Genomic DNA, 22,588 nt, shown 5'->3' on the forward strand with positions numbered 1-22,588 from the left:
GAAATGCTCACTGCCGATTAATCCTGAGATGTATTGTGCATTTATATCTCGTCCTGTAAGTGTATTGTGCAAGTTTTGAACAAATTGCCTTATATAAATTTTTCATTATAGTACCATAGTTCATTTGTAAACACCAAAACAAACACCAAAATTACATTACTTATCCATTCAGCTTTTCATCTTACAGTTGAAGAATGTCCATTAAAATGGCACCACATGCATTGCTGAAAGACAATGACAATGACAGTGACTAAATAAGTATCTGGAGTGAATTGCTTGCTTCTAATGCTTTACAAAGGAAAGCGAGCTAATGAGCAGGCGTGTGTAAGCTGGAAATCAGCCATTTACTTATTATGCATACTGTCTGCAGTAAAAGTAGGTTTTTTTAGCGCTTGGCGTCCCACCCGGGTTTGCTGTTACTTGGTGATCATTTATGTTTGATAGATATAGACCAATTGTGTTTAGGTACGGAGCATGAGTAATTGGCCTTCTATCTACATTGGCAGAAATCCCATTATGGTTTTGCATTGATGCTTTCTTCAATATCCTTTCAATGTTTTCAGAAAGTGCAATACATTAAAATCCCGGCCGTCTTTTGTGGTTCGACCCTTGAATGGCTCATATAACTCAACTTTTGTCTCTTGTAAGAGGGCAACCGAGGACATAGTATGGGGTTTAGATTGATGTTGTCATTCATAAGCCTTTAAGCATTAACCATTCAGATACTGAACTTGTCTGCTTAGCACAGATGTGGAAAATGCATGCTTATCAAAAAGTATACCGAATTTAGTCCATTCTGCTGAAGTACATCTTTATTGACTGTTTCATTGTTCTGCGTTTTACTTGATCCATATAAATCATTTTATGGTTTATCGAAGTATTTCATCTCTGTTTCTACTTAGTGTGTATTAAAAAGACTAGCATATGTGGTCAAATTTAGCATAAAGATGTAGATGTTTCAGAGGTTGGGATTACCACCATAAAGTAGACCATTTGCATGGTGAATTTAAGGATTGTGGCTGAAATTCTTCCTCATTCTGAAACCATTTGTGTGGTTACATATTAAAAGTTGGAAAATTTTAGCAGGGTTAATTCAATTAGATGACAAATTATGTTTCCTTTCTTTGGAATCCCATTATAAGGAAACCAAGCAGTATTTGTCTTTCTTCTCCCCCCTTTCCGGTATCAGCAAATACTTCACTGCTTAAAATTGCTCACTGTGCAACAAATGAGTAATAAAAGTCTAGTAAATTGGAATACCAGGTTATGTCTGGAAGAAGAAAAAGACTCTAAAATGTATATATGAAGTTCGTCATGGCTGCGTTACTCTTACTAGAACATCTTTTATTTGCATCAGTATGCATTACAAAGTATTTTACATATTAATTTATATCACATGACTCAGTATCATGTGATTATCTGTCTTTAATTCTGTGTTGACCATTGCAACCATTTTTTTTAGTATGGCTTCAATGCAGCTAAAATAAAATAAAAAATTAAACAACCTTGCAAGTAGTCTTCGGGTATGTGTAGACAACATCTTTTTCATATAGATTCCGCCTGGAACCTGCTTGAAAAAGTGCTAGAAAAAGGCCAAAAAGAATGAACACATGCATAGCAAGGATATAATCTCTGTGAAGTGCTGTGGAATTAATGGCTCTATATAAGTGAGTAAAATAAATAAATAGCAATGTAAAAAGGACTTCCTGTGCCATAGACTTTTTGAACTTTGAGGTTTCCAAAGTCGCAAAGCGGTTAGAAAAAAAAAGTGACCTGACCATTCTCCTGCTGACTTCTGCTTGGAAGTCGCTCACTATTAATGCATATATTAAAAAAATGAACACCGCAAAAGACGTCAAAGAAGATGCTTAAGGGAAAACAAAACCCCTGCCGGCGTTTTCCTGAAGCATCTTTTGCGGAAAAATTCAATAGGTACGCCTTGAAAAATGCCATGGGCACATACCCTTTAAAGGTTTGCGCAGCGCCATTCTGTCTTTTGTCTGATTTCACATCAGGCTTTGAGAGACTGTTCTGCTTGCCTGGTGGGATAGTTTCTGGGACAGTCATCTGATTCCCAGCTGATATCCTACATGTGTCCTATTAGTTTGGAATAGGACCTGTGCACAATACCTGCTGGGTGAGATGATTGCCTCTGTAAATATACCACCCACTATGCTGGATTGGATGAAAAGTAGGGAGGGGTGCTGCACTAAAATTTTCATTAAAAAAAATCTCCTTTTGTTATATTTCTTTGTATAACTTGGTTTCCATGGTAATAGACTACAAACAAAGGTTGTGTAGTCTGATTTCGCCATCATACTGTCTTCTATTTGTCACCTACATGTAAGTAACTTTTATTTGGTAGGTTAGCAAGAAATCTGTCATAGATTGCAATATGGCTGCAGGATTAGACTACACAGTTTGTAGTGATGTGGAAACCTGTATGAAAAGTTTTAGGAGAAACTGAAAGGGTTTCACACGTTTGCCAGCTTTGATCAAATCAGAGAGTCGATTGATCAGAGACAAAAGAAACACGACCAAATCTGTCGGTGTCCAAGACTCGTCTACTCTCAGATGCCTGGTCACCCGTTTTTATTAGTAAGCACAAGAGATAAGGAAAGTGGGAATGGCTTACATTTCATTACTTGAAAAGGAATATTTAAGTTGGGAAAAACAAAGTCATAAATTATGTCAAAATTCCTTAGAAACTGGCTATATCTAGTTTTACTATACTTTCAGAAAAAAGGAAGGCTTTAATGCAAAGATAGCTCTATTAGATACGCCTAATGTTACTTGCTTTTACGAGTAACATATAAAGCTAATATTAAAATACAAAATTATAAAAAATATATGTGTAGATTTAATTGTCTAAATAATAATCAAGGCAAAGTATAAGTATTTACCATAACATTAGCTTCTTGCAATCCAACATAATAATTATTTCACAGAATTGCTTCGTTTTTTTCATTTTAGATGCATTCGAATACTAAAAAAAATGGTTGCGAAGGTCGAACTTTTCAATAAATTCTGACGACATGATAAGCGTCTTGTTTGTTATTTTGTTGTGTTTATTAATTTAATTTTATGATTGTTGTTACCTTCTAGCTCACTAAATCCAAGTCCAACATCGCCACTTACATGCCCTATGTTCTCTGCCCCATCAAGTCCAATGCCAACATCATCAACTTCTAATGATTCATCTCCTATCAGGTCAGTGACTGCCGTACTGCCTAAGATTTTGCTAGATTTATTTTGGTTAAATTACATATTTTAAGTATAACCATTAGATAAAGAAGTGCACTTTTGTGATAGGTATGCAATTGTAAAGTGAGCGAGAGTGGTAGTCGTGACCGAGCTGCTGTCCAGTTACACTTTGGCACTTTACAGGAAAATAGTCTCCCAGTCCCAGTGTGCTATCATGTGTGGGGTGCATCACACTCAACTTGTAGGCCGCAGGTCTCCGCTGTCTCACGGAGGTGTATTTAAATGTTTGACCACATTATGATGCACCAAGCTCTTGTGCTTGGTTTGAACAGTCATTCTGTGGTGATAGACTCCCTTGTATGTTCCTTGACCATACAACCTGAATGACTGCTACCATGTGTACTGAACAGTGTGAATCTTAGCATCAGGATGGACTTTGAGGAACTGTCAATCAAGCTAAGTGGGAGTATATGCAGCAGGGAGAATGGATCCTGAGGAACTGTAAGGCTAAGTAGACGGAAATAAACTTTCCTAAATAATTATCCAGCCATTCTGGCACAGATACTCTATATAAATATAGCATCCTTATTTAATCTCTTAACTACTTGTGATGTTCTTTTCATCACTAGTTGTTTTCAATAGCGAGCAGATCCTGGCAAGCATCTGCTTGTAGCAGCAACGGCCTGAGCTAGCTCCAGTCACTGCTTTTTAACCAGTGATATGCTGTTGTTAATCACAGGCGGCATTTAAATGGTGTGATTGCCGCTGTCCATGCACACTGGATCCTAATGGCCCCCTCCGAAAATATAAGATTATGTAAACTGTATGCTATTTGCCTAAAAGGGAAAAAAAATAAAACACCAGAGTTGCCGTTTTTTCAATTTCTATACTTCAATAAATAAATTCTATAAAACTGTATAACTTGCATGTCAGTTCAGTGCACAAAAAAACAAGCCCTCATACAGCTCCATCAATAGAAAAATAAAGTCCTGGGTCTCCAAAATTGTCAACAATGATTCAATTCAATTTTTTTTTAAATAAAATATCTTATGTTTGCTAGTACTGTAATTGTACTAACCTGGAGAATCCTATTGCCAGGTAATCTTCATCAAAGGATGAACGCTATATAGAAAACGATAGCAGAATTACATTTTTTTTCACCCCACTTGGAATATTTTTTCTGATTTTCAGCACATTAAATGGTAAAATGAATTGTGTAATTCAAAACTATAACTCATCTCGCAAAAATAAGCCCTCATATGGCTATGCCAATAGGAAAAAAAGTTATGGCTCTTGGAAGAGAAGGAGAAAAATAAAAATAAAAAAATCAGGTCCTGGAAAGGTTAATATATTTATTCAGTTTCTACCGTGAAATCTGGTGACTGATCTACTTTAAAGCACCACTCCAGCATTTTTTTCTTAAGCGCTGGAGTGGCACTTTAAATGTAAGCCCCCTGCACCCATTGAGATACTCACCTTCTGGGCTTCACCTTTTACCGACGCCGCTCCAGTCCCACGGTGCCATCTTGTGCCCGTAACTTCTGACTGGCTGGAAGTCAGAAGGTACGTCACAAGAGCTCAATGCAAGTCTATGAGAGCCAGAACGAGGTTCTCAGAGATGTATTGAGAAGTGACCTCCGGCGCGAGGAAACCAACGGGAGCGATGTTGGAAAAGGATGAAGGCGGCAGCAGGTGAGTATGAGACAGGGGCAAGGGAATCACTCCAGCGGTGCAATAAAAAAAACCGCTGGAGTGGTGCTTTAAAGCTACGCACCCATTAGGAAAAGTTCTCGCGTAGAGTATTTGGTGTGTTTTTTCTGCCTTTCAAGCTCAAAAATGCAGCAGAATACAGTTCTTGCAAAGTTTATGAGATTTATAGAAATCTCATGTCCACTGTGCTGGTTTTTTTTTAACGCTGCTAAAACTGACTTGCAGTGCATTTTTTAAAATCCTCAGCATGTCAGTTTCTGTTGCAGTAAATGTGTGTTTTATGTGTAGATTTTCCCCATAGACTTTAATAAGATGCACAAAATATGCAGATCAAAACCGCATGTGCTCTTTTAGTGCATTTCCACAGCGGAAACACTGTAAAATGGCATGTAATCCGCACATGACTTTATCAATAGTTAGGTAACTCATCAAATAAAAAGTTTACAAAACAGTGGTTTTATTTAAAACACGACATACCAAGAAGGGAGAGTTAAAAAAAAAAAAAAAAGTGATAAAAAAGCAATACAAAAACATAAGGAGTCTAAGTTGGCTAATTGGTGCAGAAATGCTGCAAATAATTAGCACCATCAAATATGCACCAAATACTTATCGTGGGAACTTAGCCTTAGTTTCATGTACACGGTATTGAGCTATTCAGTGCTTTGATTAGAAAGGAGAACACCATCAGCATTTTTGTACAACCTGTATTTTCCTTTTATCTTTCCATACAAAACTTGCTCAGTACAGTGAGTTTTCAAATGGAAGCGGGGCCTGAAGAAAGCTGTGGAATGTGTTCCTGGTCCTGTGCCATACTTATAGGCCAAAACAAATGAGAGGGTATTAGAACTTGTTCATGCCCTTGAAATCTCAGCAGGGTTTGAAGGGTATTACAGTGGCCAGAATATAACAGCTCTGACATCACCTCACAAGACACTCAGAGGTGCCAGGAGCTTAGTAACCGTAACCAAAATACATCTAATGTCAAACCGGGCTGGTGGAGAGCTGAGGCCTTATAAATGTCACTGCTGCAGCTCTTACAATACTTGCTTTATGAATTACAGGCAGTCCTCGCATTACAAACATGCGACTTGCATAGATCTCATAGTAATGAACATAACATGTAAAAAAAACAAAAAAACAACTAATACATCATTGCTTGCCTCTTCGATTCTTTTCTTACCACCGTCAGACGCCCCATCTGAAGCCACATCATTTTTGGCCAGGACATCCGGCTGCATCCAGGCCTCTTTGCGTGTTTTAAGGTCATGATGTTGTGACATGACCTTATCTCACGCAGCAACATACAAAACCTGGACACGGACAGAAGTCCTGGCCTATAGTGAAGAGGCCGGAGATGCAGCACTCAGTGGCGAGAAGTAGAGGACTGGGTGGCTAGCAGCAGGGCAGCCGGAGTGCAAGCGATGAGGTGAGTATTCATTATTTTTCTTGCTTTAAACATATAGCTGGACCTGTACCTGTTCCAACTTATATAAAAATTCAATTTATGGCAAACCTACAGAAGCTATCTAGTTTGTAACCCGAGAACTGTATGTAAATATGGGCAGCACAGTGGCTCAGTGGTTAGCACAGCAGCCTTGCAGCGCTGGGGTCCTGGGTTCAAATCCCACCAAGGAACACATCTGCAAGGAGTTTGTATGTTCTCCCTATGTTTGCATGGGTTTCCTCCGGGTTCTCCGGTTTCCTCCCACACTCCAAAGACATACTGATAGGGGATGTAGATTGTGAGCCCCAATGGGGACAGTGCCAATATTGTCTGTAAATTGCCTGAATTGTAAAGCGCTGCGGAATATATTGGCACTATATAAATAAAAAGATTATAATTCTTAATTGTATATAGAAGGATTCCAGTCTGATTCTTAGGTGTTCATGAGTCATGACTTTCGTTAAAGTTTTCTTGTCATTATAGGCGGACTACATGATAAGGGGTTTTTGTAAATGGGTTTTTATAAAATTTGTGTCTTCACATAAGTCCTCACACAAACAATTGAAAATCGTTAGGAGCATTAGTAACATATTTTCCTTGTATTATTTATTTTGTATATTTAGGTTTTGTGGTGTGATAGATGTTAGTAGCTATTATCTCCAATGTAGACAAATGGGCATATGCACTTCTTTTGCCCGTGGAGTTGTACAGTTTTTACTGATCCTTGTGAAAAATAATTATGATCATTATTATTTCTAACAATACTAAACATCTCTTGAAGTAGTATAATTGGAGGCTTTTTCCCATAAATCACTCAAGTAACCACTAAGGGCATATTTATACTACAGTGCTGGCCAAAAGTATTGGCACCCCTGCAATTCTGTCAGTTAATACAGTTTCTTCCTGAAAATGATTGCAATCACAAATTCTTTGGTCTTATTATCTTCATTTAATTTGCTTGCAAGAAAAAAACATAAAAGAGAATGAAGCAAAAATCAAATCATTGATCATTTCACACAAAACTCCTGAAAAGGGCCGGACAAAAGTATTGGCACCCTCAGCCTAATACTTGGTTGCACAACCTTTAGCCAAAATAACTGCGAACAACCGCTTCCGGTAACCATCAATGAGTTTCTTAAAATGCTCTGCTGGAATTGTAGACCATTCTTCTTTGGCAAACTGCTCCAGGTCCCTGATATTTGAAGGGTGCCTTCTCCAAACTGCCATTTTGAGATCTCTCCACAGGTGTTCTATGGGATTCAGGTCTGGACTCATTGCTGGCCACCTTAGAAGTCTCCAGTGCTTTCTCTCAAACCATTTTATAGTGCTTTTGGAAGTGTGTTTTGGGTCATTGTCCTGCTGGAAGATCCATGACCTCTGAGGGAGACCCAGCTTTCTCACACTGGGCCCTACATTATGCTGCAAAATTTGTTGGTAGTCTTCAGACTTCATAATGCCATGCACACGGTCAAGCAGTCCAGTGCCAGAGGCAGCAAAGCAACCACAAAACATCAGGGAACCTCCGCCATGTTTGACTGTAGGTACCGTGTTCTTTTCTTTGAATGCCTCTTTTTTTTTCCTGTACACTCTATGTAGATGCTTTTTCCCAAAAAGCTCTTCTTCTGTCTCATCTGACCAGAGAACATTCTTCCAAAACGTTTTAGGCTTTCTCAGGTAAGTTTTGTCAAACTCCAGCCTGGCTTTTTTATGTCTCGGGGTAAGAAGTGGGGTCTTCCTGGGTATCCTACCATACAGTCCCTTTTCATTCAGATGCCGACGGATAGTACGGGTTGACACTGTTGTACCCTCGGACTGCAGGGCAGCTTGAACTTGTTTGGATGTTAGTCGAGGTTCTTTATCCACCATCCGCACAATCTTGCGTTGAAATCTCTCGTCAATTTTTCTTTTCCGTCCACATCTAGGGAGGTTAGCCACAGTGCCATGGGCTTTAAATTCTTGATGACACTGCGCACGGAAGACACAGGAACATTCAGGTCTTTGGAGATGGACTTGTAGCCATGAGATTGCTCATGCTTCCTCACAATTTGGTTTCTCTAGTCCTCAGACAGTTCTTTGGTCTTCTTTCTTTTCTCCATGCTCAGTGTGGTACATACAAGGACACAGGACAGAGGTTGAGTCAACTTTAATCCATGTTAACTGGCTGCAAGTGTGATTTAGTTATTGCCAACACCTGTTAGGTGCCACAGGTGCTGGTAATTACACCAATTACAGAAGCATCACATGATTTTTCAAAGGGTGCCAATACTTTTGTCCACCCCCTTTTTTAGGTTTGGTGTGGAATTATATCCAATTTGGCTTTAGGACAATTCTTTTTGTGTTTTTTTCATTGAAGACAAATTAAATGAAGAGAATAATACCAAAGAATTTGTGATTACAAACATTTTCAGGAAGAAACTGAGTATTATCTGACAGAATTGCAGGGGTGCCAATACTTTTGGCCAGCACTGTATATTGATTTATCATGGAGATTAGGCCTATTGTAAATTAATGGAGTTAAATGGAACCTGTCATCTAATTAATGCTGCCTGAACCACGAGCAGCAAGAGTCATAGTCTGGTTGTGTTGTTGCAGGTGTGTATGTGTTACTGTGAAACACTGCGGTTTTTAAGAGAAAACCTACTTTAAAAACCTGGCCGGGGACTATGCATTTCTGATGACTAGTCCGAAACCAGTCCTTGGCGGCTTCTCCCTGCCCTGATCCCGATTTGTGTATATAGGATGAGACTTGTTAGCCTAGGGTAGTAGGGCGGGGAGAAGCCACTGAGGATCTGTCTATGAGAAGTCATCAGAGTATGCATAATAGTCACCTGATTTGTGATATGTTTTCTCTGACATACCGCAGCATTTTGAAGTAAAACATACACGACTGCAAGAACGCAGCCAGACTCTGACTCTTGCTGCCCGTGGTTGGGCAGCATGAATTAGATGACAGGTTCCTTTTAACATGTTACTTTTCATTTTGGAATCCACAACAATAATGAATGGTGTAGATTTATAATCAGCATCTATCTCATTATGCTCCATGTAGATAGTTTCTTGATGGGGTGTGAGTGATGAATGAAGTACCTCACTCACATGCTTTGCCCTTAATGCCATGTATTTTGAACCCCTTTCCCTTTTTCAGTTCCTCATAGAATTGTAAGTCTTGATATTTGGTGACCACAAAGTTTAATCAAGCCTAATGACATCACTTATTTATTGATTGGTAGGTACTCAACTCTTGGTTCCCTCATGGATCATCTGAGCAAGGGAGCAAAAGCATGTATGTTCTTTTCTGCTCAGTGACCCTTGTGTCTACCTGCTGGGTAGTAAACGGCTAAAGCAATGAGTGCGGCTTTCATCACAATGAGTGGATGAAAGCGGAGAAACTGCCTTTTTCTTCTTCATTCAGTTGATTGCTGAGGATTAAACATCCACTGATCAAGAAGAAATGGCATATCTCACTTTTAATAGAGGCAACAAATAACTTTTATTACTGATTAGTTATATTTACGTGAAATGGAATATAGCATTGCTTTATTTTCCTTGTGTAGCACCCTGAGGATTCGGCTGCTACAGGGGTATTGCACCTCAGCCAGAGGTGTGGTATTCCACTCCCGGGTAAGGATGGAGTGTGGAACTGAGCTCGGTTAGCTGCATGCACTACATGTTAGAACCTTGCTGTTAGGTTTTTTTTCCTTTGCTGGTCACATGACCTTGTTGGCCTATTTAGTCCTGCTCCGCCCTTCTGGCTTTGCTGGACTTCATTGTATATCTACTTTCTAGCTAGCCTGTGCTCTGTATCTAACTCTGTTAGTTTGCTTGGTCTACGGACCTCTATGTTCTATCTATTTTGTTTGTTCGTCTGTCTGCTACTATTTCTGTTAGGAGGTGTCCCATATTCCTCCCAGTCCTTAGTACTTGTAGGGATTCCCTCCCCACATCTATAGGTCTTCGTACAGACTAGATTAGGACTTTAGCAGGTCTGATCGCAGGATCAGGTTCCCTGTTACATCGTAGGGATTCAGCTGAGTCTCATAGTAGGTACAGATCTCCTCTCTTTCCTTAGCTTTGGTAGCAGAACATAACAGTAAGTCCAGCCAGCAAATTCTCTAAGGAAAGATTTTTCTGTTCCATCATGGTGTCGGTTCAGGATTTGGCTCATCGCCTGCAGGGACTCTCTCTGGAGGTGGCCGAGCTCCGTCAGCACGTGAGTAACTGTCCTGGAGCACATTTCTTGGAGCCTAAGGTATGTTTGCCGGATTTGTTTTTTGGTGAACACCGAGAATTTTTTTCATTTAAAAATGCTTGCTTATTGTATTTTCGTTTGAGACCTAAGTCCTCTGGGGATGAATCCCAGCGCGTAGGGTTCATAATGTCACTTTTGCGCAAAGAGCCTCAGGAGTGGGCCTTTTCTTTGCAACCTAGTGATTCATGCTTCAGATCAGTGGATAGTTTTTTTTCTGCTTTGGGACTATTATATGATGATCCTGACCGTGTCGCATCAGCTGAGACTGAGTTGAGACGTCTAAAACAAGGATCGGGTAATGTGGAAAAATATTGTACACATTTTCGTCGTTGGTCCACTCAAACAGGGTGGAACGATTCTGCTCTGAAAAGTCTATTTCTTGCTGGGCTCAGTGAAAGGGTTAAAGACCTGCTAATTGCTTATCCTACACCTGAAGATTTGCAACAGGCTATGCAATTAGCTATACGGGTGGATAGAAGACTGCGTGCTAGGGTTAATGAGAGCAAATCCTCTGCTATGTCAGTTTCTGGTTATGATAATGTGTGTACTAACAGTGGTGAACCAATGGAGATTGGATCGGTGGCACCTCGCTCTCAAGAAAATGACCGTCGTTTTTCGCAAGGCTTGTGTTTCTACTGCGGAAAATCTGGTCATTTGATTAAAGGCTGTGAGCTTCGTATGAAGAAAGAAAAAAAAATGGTCAGTCACGCCCGTATTGCCTGTTTAAATTCCAAGGGTATATTTTTAGCTGCTTCCACGATTGCTCAGGAAAAATTTATGGAATTTCGGGTGTTTGTTGATTGCGGGTCTACACTGAATGTAATTGATGGGGGATTCGTGGAAAAACTCAATTTAAAACCTGAACCTTTGTCATCCCCCATTGCTGTGGTTTCTGTGGATGGCTCCCCTTTGAAGAATATTACTCTCAAGGTCAGTGAATTTCCTCTCACTATTAATGGTGTTCACCATGAGAAATTGGATTTGGTAGTGTTGAATAACTTGCCTTCTCCAGTAATATTGGGTTTGCCCTGGTTAAAATTTCACAATCCTGTACTGGATTGGTCTACCAGTGAAATTAAATCCTGGAGCCATAAATGTTATGACAAGTGTTGTAACGGGCGTATTGCAGCTTTGGATAGGGGAGAATTGCCTGTTCCTATTCAGGATTTTTGGAGAGTTTTTTCTGAGAAGGAATCGCAGGTTTTGCCTCCCCATAGAGACTATGATTGTTCTATTGAATTTGTCCCTGGAGCGACTCTTCCTAAGAGTCGTTTATTTAACCTTACTATTCCTGAGAGGAAGGCTTTGGAGGAATACATACAGACAAGCTTGGCCGCCGGTCACATTAGGCCCTCTAAGTCTCCTGTGGCGGTTGGATTTTTTTTTGTAAAAAAAAAGGACGGCGGTTTACGTCCTTGTCTGGATTTTCGTGAGATTAACAAAATTACGGTACGCAATCCTTACCCACTGCCATTGATTCCTGATCTGTTTAACCAGTTATTGGGGGCCAAGTGGTTCTCTAAAATTGACCTTAAGGGGGCATACAATCTGTTGCGCATGAAGGAGGGTGATGAATGGAAGACTGCTTTTAACACTCCTGTGGGTCATTTTGAGAATCTGGTTATGCCTTTTGGTCTCACTAATGCTCCTGCATTTTTTCAGAATCTGATTAATGACATCCTTAGACCTTTGATCGGTAAAAATGTGGTTGTGTATTTGGATGACATTTTGATTTATTCGCCAGATCTGGAGTCTCATTGGCGGAGCGTGCGTGAGGTATTACAGTTATTAATGGACAATTCGCTTTTTGCTAAGCTGGAGAAATGTGAGTTCGCTGTACAGAGAATTAGTTTTTTGGGCTACATTATCTCCAGCAAAGGTTTTGAGATGGATCCGGTTAAGGTTCAGGCTGTGCAGGAATGGCCTAGGCCTATTGGTTTGAAATCGATACAGAGGTTTTTGGGTTTCGCCAATTACTATAGAAAGTTCATAAAAAATTTTTCTAGTATTGTCAAACCTCTGACTGATCTCACCAGGAAAGGTGCTGATGCGGTTCAGTGGTCTTCTGAGGCCATTGAAGCTTTTGTGTATCTCAAGGAGAGGTTCACCTCTGCTCCCATCCTTATGCAGCCTGATGTTACTAGGCCGTTTTTGGTTGAGGTTGATGCTTCCTCTGTGGGGGTTGGCGCAGTATTGTCTCAGGATAACGGGGATGGATTACATCCCTGTGCCTTTTTTTCAAAAAATTTTTCGGAGACTGAATTGAATTACGATATTGGTAATCGGGAATTATTGGCTATTAAACTCGCATTTGAACACTGGCGCCACTTCTTGGAAGGTGCGGAATTTCCCGTTCAGGTTCTTACGGATCATAAAAATCTGATATATCTTGATGCTGCCAAGCGCCTGAATGCCCGTCAGGCTAGGTGGGCACTGTTTTTCTCGCGGTTTAATTTCTCCGTTACTTACATCCCTGGTACTAAGAATGTTAAGGCGGATGCCTTGTCTCGCAGTTTTTCTCCCATAGTCGGTGCTGAGAAAGAGGAAAACATTTTACAAGAAGGTGTTGTGATAGCTGCTTTAGACTCCGTTTTGGAAGATGAGATTCTTAAAGCTCAGGAGAATGCCCCATCTAACACTCCTCATGGGAGGTTGTTTGTGCCTGAGACCTTTAGGAGAGATTTGTTTGTTGAGTGTCACGAATCTCGGTTGGCAGGTCATCCCGGAATCTCTGAGACCAAGAGACTGGTGGGTCGCAGTTTTTGGTGGCCTGGATGGCAGAAGGAAGTCATTAAGTGGGTGCGCCAATGTACTATATGTGCTAGATCTAAGTCCTCACATACTCCTGCTGCGGGGTTGCTTTGTCCTTTGGAGGTCCCCAGTGCTCCTTGGACACATTTGGCTATGTACTTTATAACTGACCTTCCCCCCTCTGAGGGTTTTACTGTCATCTGGGTGGTCGTGGACCGCTTTAGCAAGATGTGTCACTTGGTTCCCTTCGTCAAACTGCCCTGCGCTAAAACTCTCGCTAAGGCCTTTGTCAAGGAAATTGTCAGACTTCATGGCGTTCCTACTGACATTGTTTCTGATAGGGGTCCTCAGTTCGTGGCTCGTTTTTGGCGTGCCTTTTGTGACAGGTTGGGAATTCATTTGTCGTTTTCGTCCGGATATCATCCTGAATCTAATGGCCAGACAGAAAGGAAAAACCAGGATGTTGAGCAGTTCTTGCGTTGTTTTGTGGCAGACAATCAAGAGGGGTGGTCTGAGTTTCTGCCACTTGCCGAATTTGCTCTGAACAATCATACATCTTCTTCTGCTGGTTGTTCGCCTTTTTTTTGTTGTTCTGGGAGACATCCGTCGTTTGGGTCGTTCTCCAAGTTGGGATCTGCCGTGCCTGAGGAGGAGAATTTTTCCGGTGATTTGGAAAGAGTTTGGACGGATGTGCGTGGTAATCTTCAGGAGGCCAACAGAAAATCTAAAGACTACTTTGATAGGAAACGACAGGAGGTTTTGTTCGCTGTTGGTGACATGGTTTGGTTGTCCTCTAGGAATCTGCGGTTGAGGATTCCTTCTAAGAAATTGGGTCCCAAGTTTGTAGGGCCCTTTAAGGTGCTTCAGGTTGTCAACCAATCTGCTGTTAGGTTGGAGGTTCCTACCTCCTGGAGAATTAATCCGGTCTTTCATGTCTCTCTGTTAAAAAAAGCTGTTGTGTCGGATGGTGACGCCTCTGCCTCTGTTCCTCCGGTGGTGGAGGACGGGGAATATGAAATTTCTCGCATCCTTGACTCTAGACAGCATAGAGGTAGTTTGCAGTATCTTGTGGCCTGGAAAGGTTTCGGACCCGAGGATAACTCTTGGGTGAGGTCAGATGATGTTTCCGCGTCCAGACTTATCAGAGCGTTTCACAGGAGATTTCCTGATAAGCCTGGTCCTAGGGGATCCGGAGGATCCTCTTAGAAGGGGGGGTACTGTTAGAACCTTGCTGTTAGGTTTTTTTTCCTTTGCTGGTCACATGACCTTGTTGGCCTATTTAGTCCTGCTCCGCCCTTCTGGCTTTGCTGGACTTCATTGTATATCTACTTTCTAGCTAGCCTGTGCTCTGTATCTAACTCTGTTAGTTTGCTTGGTCTACGGACCTCTATGTTCTATCTATTTTGTTTGTTCGTCTGTCTGCTACTATTTCTGTTAGGAGGTGTCCCATATTCCTCCCAGTCCTTAGTACTTGTAGGGATTCCCTCCCCACATCTATAGGTCTTCGTACAGACTAGATTAGGACTTTAGCAGGTCTGATCGCAGGATCAGGTTCCCTGTTACATCGTAGGGATTCAGCTGAGTCTCATAGTAGGGACAGATCTCCTCTCTTTCCTTAGCTTTGGTAGCAGAACATAACACTACACACATCCCATTTCCGAGGAACAGACCGACGGTACTCCCACTAGAGAAATGTGCAGGTACGACAGTGTCTGTTCCTGGCTGGAGTGGGAGGGGGGTGGAACATCCCAGTAGTGTAGGGGCAGATAGGGGGAGCAGCCTGGGTAAAGCTAGGAGCTCATTGGGTGCTGGTCACCTGAGCTCACACATAGAGGGAGTATATAAGGTGGGCACCATCTTAGATCAGGGTCAGTCTGTGAGAAGTCAGTCAGTAAGTCTTTGCAGAGCAGTGGAGGAAAGCAGAGGAGCAGAGCAGCCCCAAGGCCAAGAGTGAGAGAGGAGAAAGAAAGACCCAGAGGGGGAGAAAGAAGGAACTCTGAGAGCCCAAACTAAATCTAAGGGTGAAGAGTTGGCAACAGGGTACCGGATCCCAAGCTGGCAGAGGCTACAGCACACCTTAGCCAGGAACCGGAGGCCGTGGGCAGAATCTGCCACGGCCACCCACCATATCCACCCGGAAGGCAGACCACGCATAGGGTCAGGGAACCCAGAGACAAGGGTTCACCAACAAGAGGCCCGAGGGAGCTGGACTTAGGTGGATCCCTGGTGGGGAAGGCCAGAGACGAGGACAGGACAGAAAGGGAGCTCAGAACCACGCTCCAGAACTACTTGGGGGTTGGCCGAGTCCAGGACCTGGTGGACGCAGCACGGCTCGGGTGGTCACTCAAGGCCGGAGTGACCGGTATAAGAACAGCAGTAAGTAAAGAACCCTGAACTGCACAACCCGACTCTGACTCTCATTACCATCTTCACTGCACTTCCACAACCACCATCCTCTGCACCTGACCCCCTGAGGCTATACCCCTCCCGTTGGGGGTTATACTACCTGGGCTGCACAAACACCATCAGCCTCAGCGGACCCTGCTGCAGCGGCGGCCGTAGTGACCGCAATTCAACGGGTGGCGTAGTCGACATAAAGAACTTTAGTAACATCAGTAAGGACTGCCACACACTGAGCTTGACACCCTGGGCACGGACCGGGTCACAGCCACTCGGAGACTACAACCCCCATCTGATCCGGCTCCGGGTATCCCTAACAGCACTGGCCCAGGGGGCGCGTCACTTGCGTGGTCAATTGTCATCATGATGTCCTGACCAGTTGCAGCCCCTATATTGTTAACTTTCCATTTGAATTATTTTAGTCAGTGTTCAAAGCATCTATTTAGTGTAGTTACATAACATTAGTTAACTTCCTTGAGGTCAGTGACTAATCCAAGGTTAAGATGGTTTTCTTGTGACTCACCCGTGAGCTTATCAGTGCTTGTGTCCCCCATCTCCCTATATGCTCATTATGGCATCTTTTTCAATTCTGTTTTTTCACTTTTCTTCCTTATTTTCTAGCTTAGTCACTTCCTTATTTATATAACGTCTACTCCTGAATTGTATTTGAGTTGATGATTGCAAGTTTTATTTATCTTTGTTATCTGAAGGATGCTGTTAAAAAATATCATTTCCTCCACCAATCTAGAGCTCCTGGATAGCAAGTTACAAGGATGTCGACTCAGAAATGCATGTGGTTATCGCGCGGTCCTTATTCTGGTCTTTAACAGTGTAATGAATCTTGCTCCATTGCATAGTTTCCATTGTTAGGTACTTAATTTGAATCCAACAATTTGACATTTCGTGTGCATTAGGTTACAATATCCGGAATATAGATTAGAAGAAAACAGTCATATACTATAAAGCTAAATTGTATATGTGATCTCTTTCCAGCATATGTGATATAAGCAAAAGGTTAATAATGTAGTGGATTAGCTGAGATATTGTAGCAACCTTAATATAAGATAATTTGTGGTATGCACACAATATAAAAGATAGGACATGCCATGATGGCTCCACTGGTCTTCTGCCCAATTACCGCTCACAGTAAATTGCCATTTGCTTATGTAACACAAACGTATCTGCTTTGCTAGTTTACATCAGTCATATCACAATCTATTATTTGTATTACACACACAAATATTAGGGCAAATACAAAAGCCAATTTTTTTTTAATCACCATCTTTCTGGAGTGTGGAAGGAAAGCAGAGAACTAAAAAGAAATCCACATAAAAAAAAACTGTGCGGATGTGGTTGGACACTCGTTCTACAATGCACCAGAACTCATCACTGAGCCATCCTTTAGGCGACCTATACATAATTTGTTTCAGAAAGGGCATCCTTTAGTAAAGGGGATCTGTCACTAGGTTTTTGCTATGTAATCTCATGTTGGGGTAGAGAACCTGATTCTAGCAATGTGTAACTTACTGGGGAGTATTTTGATGTTTCACTACAATCATTGTTTTATCATCCGCAGATTATCACTACAGGACAAGCTTCCTTGTGTCTGCTAGTCCAACCATGTTCCTAACACTGATTAGTAGTCACTATACATTGTACACAGAAAGCTGTCAATCAGTGGTGTGGGTGAGGCACACAAGGCTAAACATTCTGAGCTCTGCTAGATCTTCAGCTGATAAAGTTCTATCACAATTGATGCACCCAGTAAATTAAGTGATACATCGTTGGAATCAGGGTCTCTGTCTGTACATCATGCTGCTGTCAAGTTACATAGTAAAAACCTGCTGACTGGTTCAAATCTTAAGATCATACTTATTTTTTTATTTAATGCCCTTGCCCTTTATTATCATCATCATTATCTATTATATTTTGTGAATTTAGTGAAAATGGGGAATCATTTTTGCATCAATTTAGATTTTTTATTTTATTTGGAGTCTTCCAAGTATTATTGTTAACCGTGTGAAATGAGTTTTCTGTCTCAGTTTATTTGACTACTTGCTAAAGTATTTTTTTTCTGCATAGTTCTGCAGAAAAAATCCCAGGGTGCTTTAAAGCATTGAGTGTCCACACTATTAGCACTACCTGCATAACATTGCACTGTGTTTAACATTCAGCACAGCAGCAGATCGCCTTGGCGTGAGCTCAGCAAGGCACTTTGTATAGTGCCTATTAATTACTCTGGAATGCTAACATTGAATCCAGTCATCTGAAGGTCTTTTTTATTTTGTCCCATGTTTTTTTTTTTTATATCAACTGGGAGCTGAGCAGGCAAGGAATGACGTCTCCCTCCCTTCTTAGATACACAGTGACATTGTCATCAGTAGGATAGGAGGCCATGTAAGCCTAGTCTGTTGCCTACATACATACAGTTGTGCTCAAAAGTGTACATACCCTGGCAGAATTTTTCCTTTCTTGGCCTTGTTTCAGAGAATATGAATGATGACAAAAAAACTTTTTCTCCACTCATGATTATTGGTTGGGTGAAGCCATTTATTGTCAAACTACTGTGTTTTCTCTTTTTAAATCTTAATGACAACCAAAAACATCCAAATGACCCTCATCAAAAGTTCACATACCCCATTTCTTAATACTGTGTATTGCCCCCTCTAACATCAATGACAGCTTGAAGTCTTTTGTGGTAGTTGTGGATGAGGTTCTTTATTTTCTCAGACGGTAAAGCTGCCCATTCTTCTGGGCAAAAAGCCTCCAGTTCCTGTAAATTCCTGGGCTGTCTAGCATGAACCGCTTTCTTGAGATTTCCCCAGAGTGGCTCAATGATATTGAGGTCAGGAGACTGCGATGGCCACTCCAGAACCTTCACTTTGTTCTGCTCTAGCCAATGACAGGTCGACTTGGCCTGTGTTTTGGATCGTTGTCATGTTCGAACGTCCAAGTACGTCCCATGCGCCGCTTCTGGGCTGATCAGTGCAAATTTGCCTCCAGTATTTGCTGATAATGTGCTGCATTCATCTTTCCTTCAACTTTTACCAAGTTTCCTGTGCCTTTGTAGCTCACACATCCCCAAAACATCAGCGATCCACCTCCGTGCTTTACTGTATGAATGATGTTCCTTCCATCATAGGCCTTGTTGACCTCTTTCCAAATGTAACGTTTATGGTTGTGGCCAAAAAGTTCAATTTTGGTCTCATCACTCCAAATTACCTTGTATCAGAAGTTTTGAGGCTTGTCTCTGTGCTGTTTGGCGTATTGTAGGCAAGATACGTTGTGGCTTTCTTCGGGCATCTTGACCATGCAGCCCATTTTTCTTCAAGTGCCTCCTTATTGTGCATCTTGAACCGCCACACCACTAGGTTTCAGAGAGTCCTGAATTTCAGCTGATGTTGTGTGTGGGTTTTTCTTTGCATCCCGAACAATTTTCTTGGCAGTTGTGGCCGAAATTTTTGTTGGTCTACCTGACCGTGGTTTGGTTTTTACAGAGCCCCTGATTTTCCATTTGTTAACCACAGTTTGAACGCTGCTGACTGGCATTATCAATTCCTTGTATATTTTTTTGTATCCCTTTCCTGTATTATACAGTTCAACTACTTTTTCCTGTAGATCCGTTGACAATTCTTTTGCTTTCCCCATGACTCACAATCAGTGGCTGGATGAGAGATGCAAGAGTCTGTCTGGATCCCAGAAACTCACTCAGCTTTTATGCACACACACTGATTACAAGCAAACAGGTCACAGGTGAGGGTGTTACTTTTAGTAGCCATTCAAACCCATTTGTGTCAAATTCTGTGCATGTTATCAGGCCAAAATCACCAGGGTATGTGAACTTTTGATCAGGGTCATTTGGGTGTTTTTGGTTTTCATTAAGATTTAAAAAGAGAATACACAGTAGTTTTACAATAAATGGCTTCACCCAACCTAATAACCATGAGTGGAGAAAAAAGTTTTTTTTTGTTATCATTCATATTCTCTGAAACAAGGCCAAGAAAGCAAAAATTCTGCCGGGGTATGTAAACTTTTGAGTACTACTGTATATATTTGACCGCTACTATATACCTTATACCTGAATAGGACCTGTGCACAATATATACCCTATGGGAAGAAACATGCTAGAAATAGGAGGAAACCACTATGGCTAAATAGAGCTGTAAGGGGTGCAATAAGTGACACAAAAAAGCATTTAGAGAACTAAAGCAAGTAGGTAGTGATGAGGCATTAAATAAATTCTGTAAAAACCAAATCAAGGTAGCAAAGATTGAGACAGAGAGACTCATTGCCAGAGAAAGTAAAAATAATCCCAAAATATTCTTTAACTACATAAATAGTAAAAAACTAAAAAATGATAGTGTTGGCCCCCTTAAAAATAGTCTGGGTGAAATGGTGGATGAGGATGAGGAAAAAGCCAATATGTTTAATGATTTTTTTTCAACAGTCTTTACACAATAAAGTAGTATGACAGAAAACATGATTAGTGATGCCAAAAATTCTCCATTAAATGTCACTTGCATAACCCAGCAGGAAGTACGGCGGCGTCTAAAAATCACTAAAGTTGACAAATCCCCGGGCCCGGATGGGATACACCCGCGAGTACTGCAGGAATTAAGTAACGTCATAGATAGACCATTATTTTTAATCTTCAAAGATTCCATAATAACAGGATCTGTACCACAAGACTGGCGTATAGCAAATGTGGTGCCAATAATCAAAAAGGGGACAAAAACTGAACTTGGAAATTGTAGGCCAGTAAGTTTAGCCTCTACTGTGGGTAAAATCCTGGAGGGTTTCCTAAGAGATGCTATACTAGAGTATGTGAAGAATAACCTCATGACCCAATATCAACATGGGTTTACGAGGGACCTTTCCTGTCAAACTAATCTGATCAGCTTTTATGAGGAGGCAAGTTCCGGACTGGACCAAGGAAATGCAGTGGATGTTGTGTATATTGACTTTTCAAAAGCTTTTGATACGGTTCCGCCCAAAAGGTTGATACATAAAATGAGAACAATGGGGATAGGGGAAAATATATGTATGTGGGTTAAAAACTGGCTCAGTGATAGGAAACAAAGGGTGGTTATTAATGGAACGCACTCAGACTGGGTCTCCGTTAACAGTGGGGTACCACAGGGGTCAGTATTGGGCCCCCTTCTTTTTAACATATTTATTTATGACCTTGTAGGGGGCATACAGAGTAGTATTTCAATACTGGCAGATGACACTAAACTCTGCAGGGTAATCAATACAGAGGAGGACAATTTTATATTACAGGAGGATCTATGTAAACTAGAAGCTTGGGCTGATAAATGGCAAATGAGCTTTAATGGGGATAAATGTAAGGTAATGCACTTGGGCAGAGGAAATAAAATGTATAATTATATGCTTAATTGTAAAACACTGGGCAAAACTGTAACTGAAAAAGACCTGGGTTTATTGGTGGACGACAAGCTCACGTTTGGTGGCCAGTGTCAGGCAGCTGCTGCAAAGGCAAATAAAATAATTGGATGCATTAAAAGAGGCATAGATGCTCATGAGGAGAACATAATTTTACCTTTATACAAGTCACTAGTGCGACCACACTTAGAATACTGTGTACAGTTCTGGTCTCCGGTGTATAATAAAGACATAGCTGAACTAGAGCGGGTGCAGAGAAGAGCGACCAAGGTTATTAGAGGACTGGGGGGTCTGCAATACCAAGACAGGTTATTACAGTGGGGGTTATTTACTTTGGAAAAACAAAGGCTTAGGGGTGATCTTATTACTATGTACAAGTATATGAGGGGACAGTACAAAGACCTGTCTACTGATATTTTTGCTCTTAGGCCAGAGACGGGGAAAAGGGGGCATCTTCTACATCTGGAGGAAAGAAGGTTTAATCATAATGACAGACGCGGATTCTTTACTGTAAGAGCAGTGAGACTATGGAGCTCTCTGCCGCATGATGATGTAATGAGTGATTCACTATTAAAATTTAAGAAGGGCATGGATGCTTTTCTTGAAAAGTATAATATATTGCAGGTTATAAATACTAGATTCCTTGATAGGGCGTTGATCCAGGGAACTAGTCTGATTGTCGTATGGAGTCGGGAAGGAATTTTTTTCCCCAATGTGGAGCTTAGTGTTTGCCACATGGTTTTTTTTTGCCTTCCTCTGGATCAACATGTTAGGCTATGGGTTGAACTAGATTTACTTAGTCTTCCTTCATCCTTAAAAACTATGTTACTATGTTATAGTGACAAAAAACTCAAATTACCCATCTTTCAGCTGTCTTAAGATATTTCAGCACTGCAGTGTTTGTTTCGCTGCTACAGTATTCGTACACAGTGTGGACACTACTAAGGGCGTAGTAAGGCGGCCGTACAACACGGACGACGATCTCATTGGACTGCCCGGTGGCTCTCTTGATCCAAGCTGTATAGAAAAACATGCTCTTGTGCTCTGCTCAGGAGAGCCGCCGGCCAGTTCTAGTATTGCGATACAATCGTCGTCCATGTTATACGGCCGTCTGACTGCGCCCTAACATGTATGGGGCTAGCATCCGCACTGTTGATTACAGCTAAGTTGTATCCTCTGCTTTGGCTTTTCAGATGCCTCTAAGAAAATATCCTTAAAATATCCTTAAAACTTTGTGCAGGCAATGTGAAACTGAAATTATATACTTGAAAAATGTCTCGAAATAATACAGTTGAGAAGGGTTAGGGACATTGCCCATAGAAACGTGTGCTTGAAAAATGATAGCTGTAAGTGAATTGCAAATGTATTTTTATGTTTTTAAAAGCAGCTGAAGTATATTTTTATTGCAAACTCTAAATGTGCACTTA

The 22,588-nt window shown here is 41.2% G+C and overlaps 1 protein-coding gene across 3 annotated transcripts in view; it reads left to right on the plus strand.

Annotated features, from left to right (window-relative positions):
- The window catches only part of ARHGAP26 (Rho GTPase activating protein 26), a 608,729-nt gene that overhangs the window by 556,468 nt on the left and 29,673 nt on the right, over positions 1–22,588 (plus strand). For 2 of the 3 annotated variants that reach the window (XM_073651266.1, XM_073651267.1), the window contains exon 22: positions 3,106–3,210. The exons of the other annotated variant lie outside the window; for it this stretch is intronic. In XM_073651266.1, coding sequence (XP_073507367.1) covers positions 3,106–3,210 — 105 coding nt within the window. The remainder of the gene's footprint in view (positions 1–3,105; positions 3,211–22,588) is intronic. 3 annotated transcript variants of the gene reach the window in all.

The sequence above is a fragment of the Phyllobates terribilis genome, unplaced genomic scaffold (assembly GCF_046119375.1).
Source record: "Phyllobates terribilis strain yellow unplaced genomic scaffold, ASM4611937v1 Scaffold_11__3_contigs__length_659146591, whole genome shotgun sequence".
Taxonomy (NCBI): domain Eukaryota; kingdom Metazoa; phylum Chordata; class Amphibia; order Anura; family Dendrobatidae; genus Phyllobates; species Phyllobates terribilis.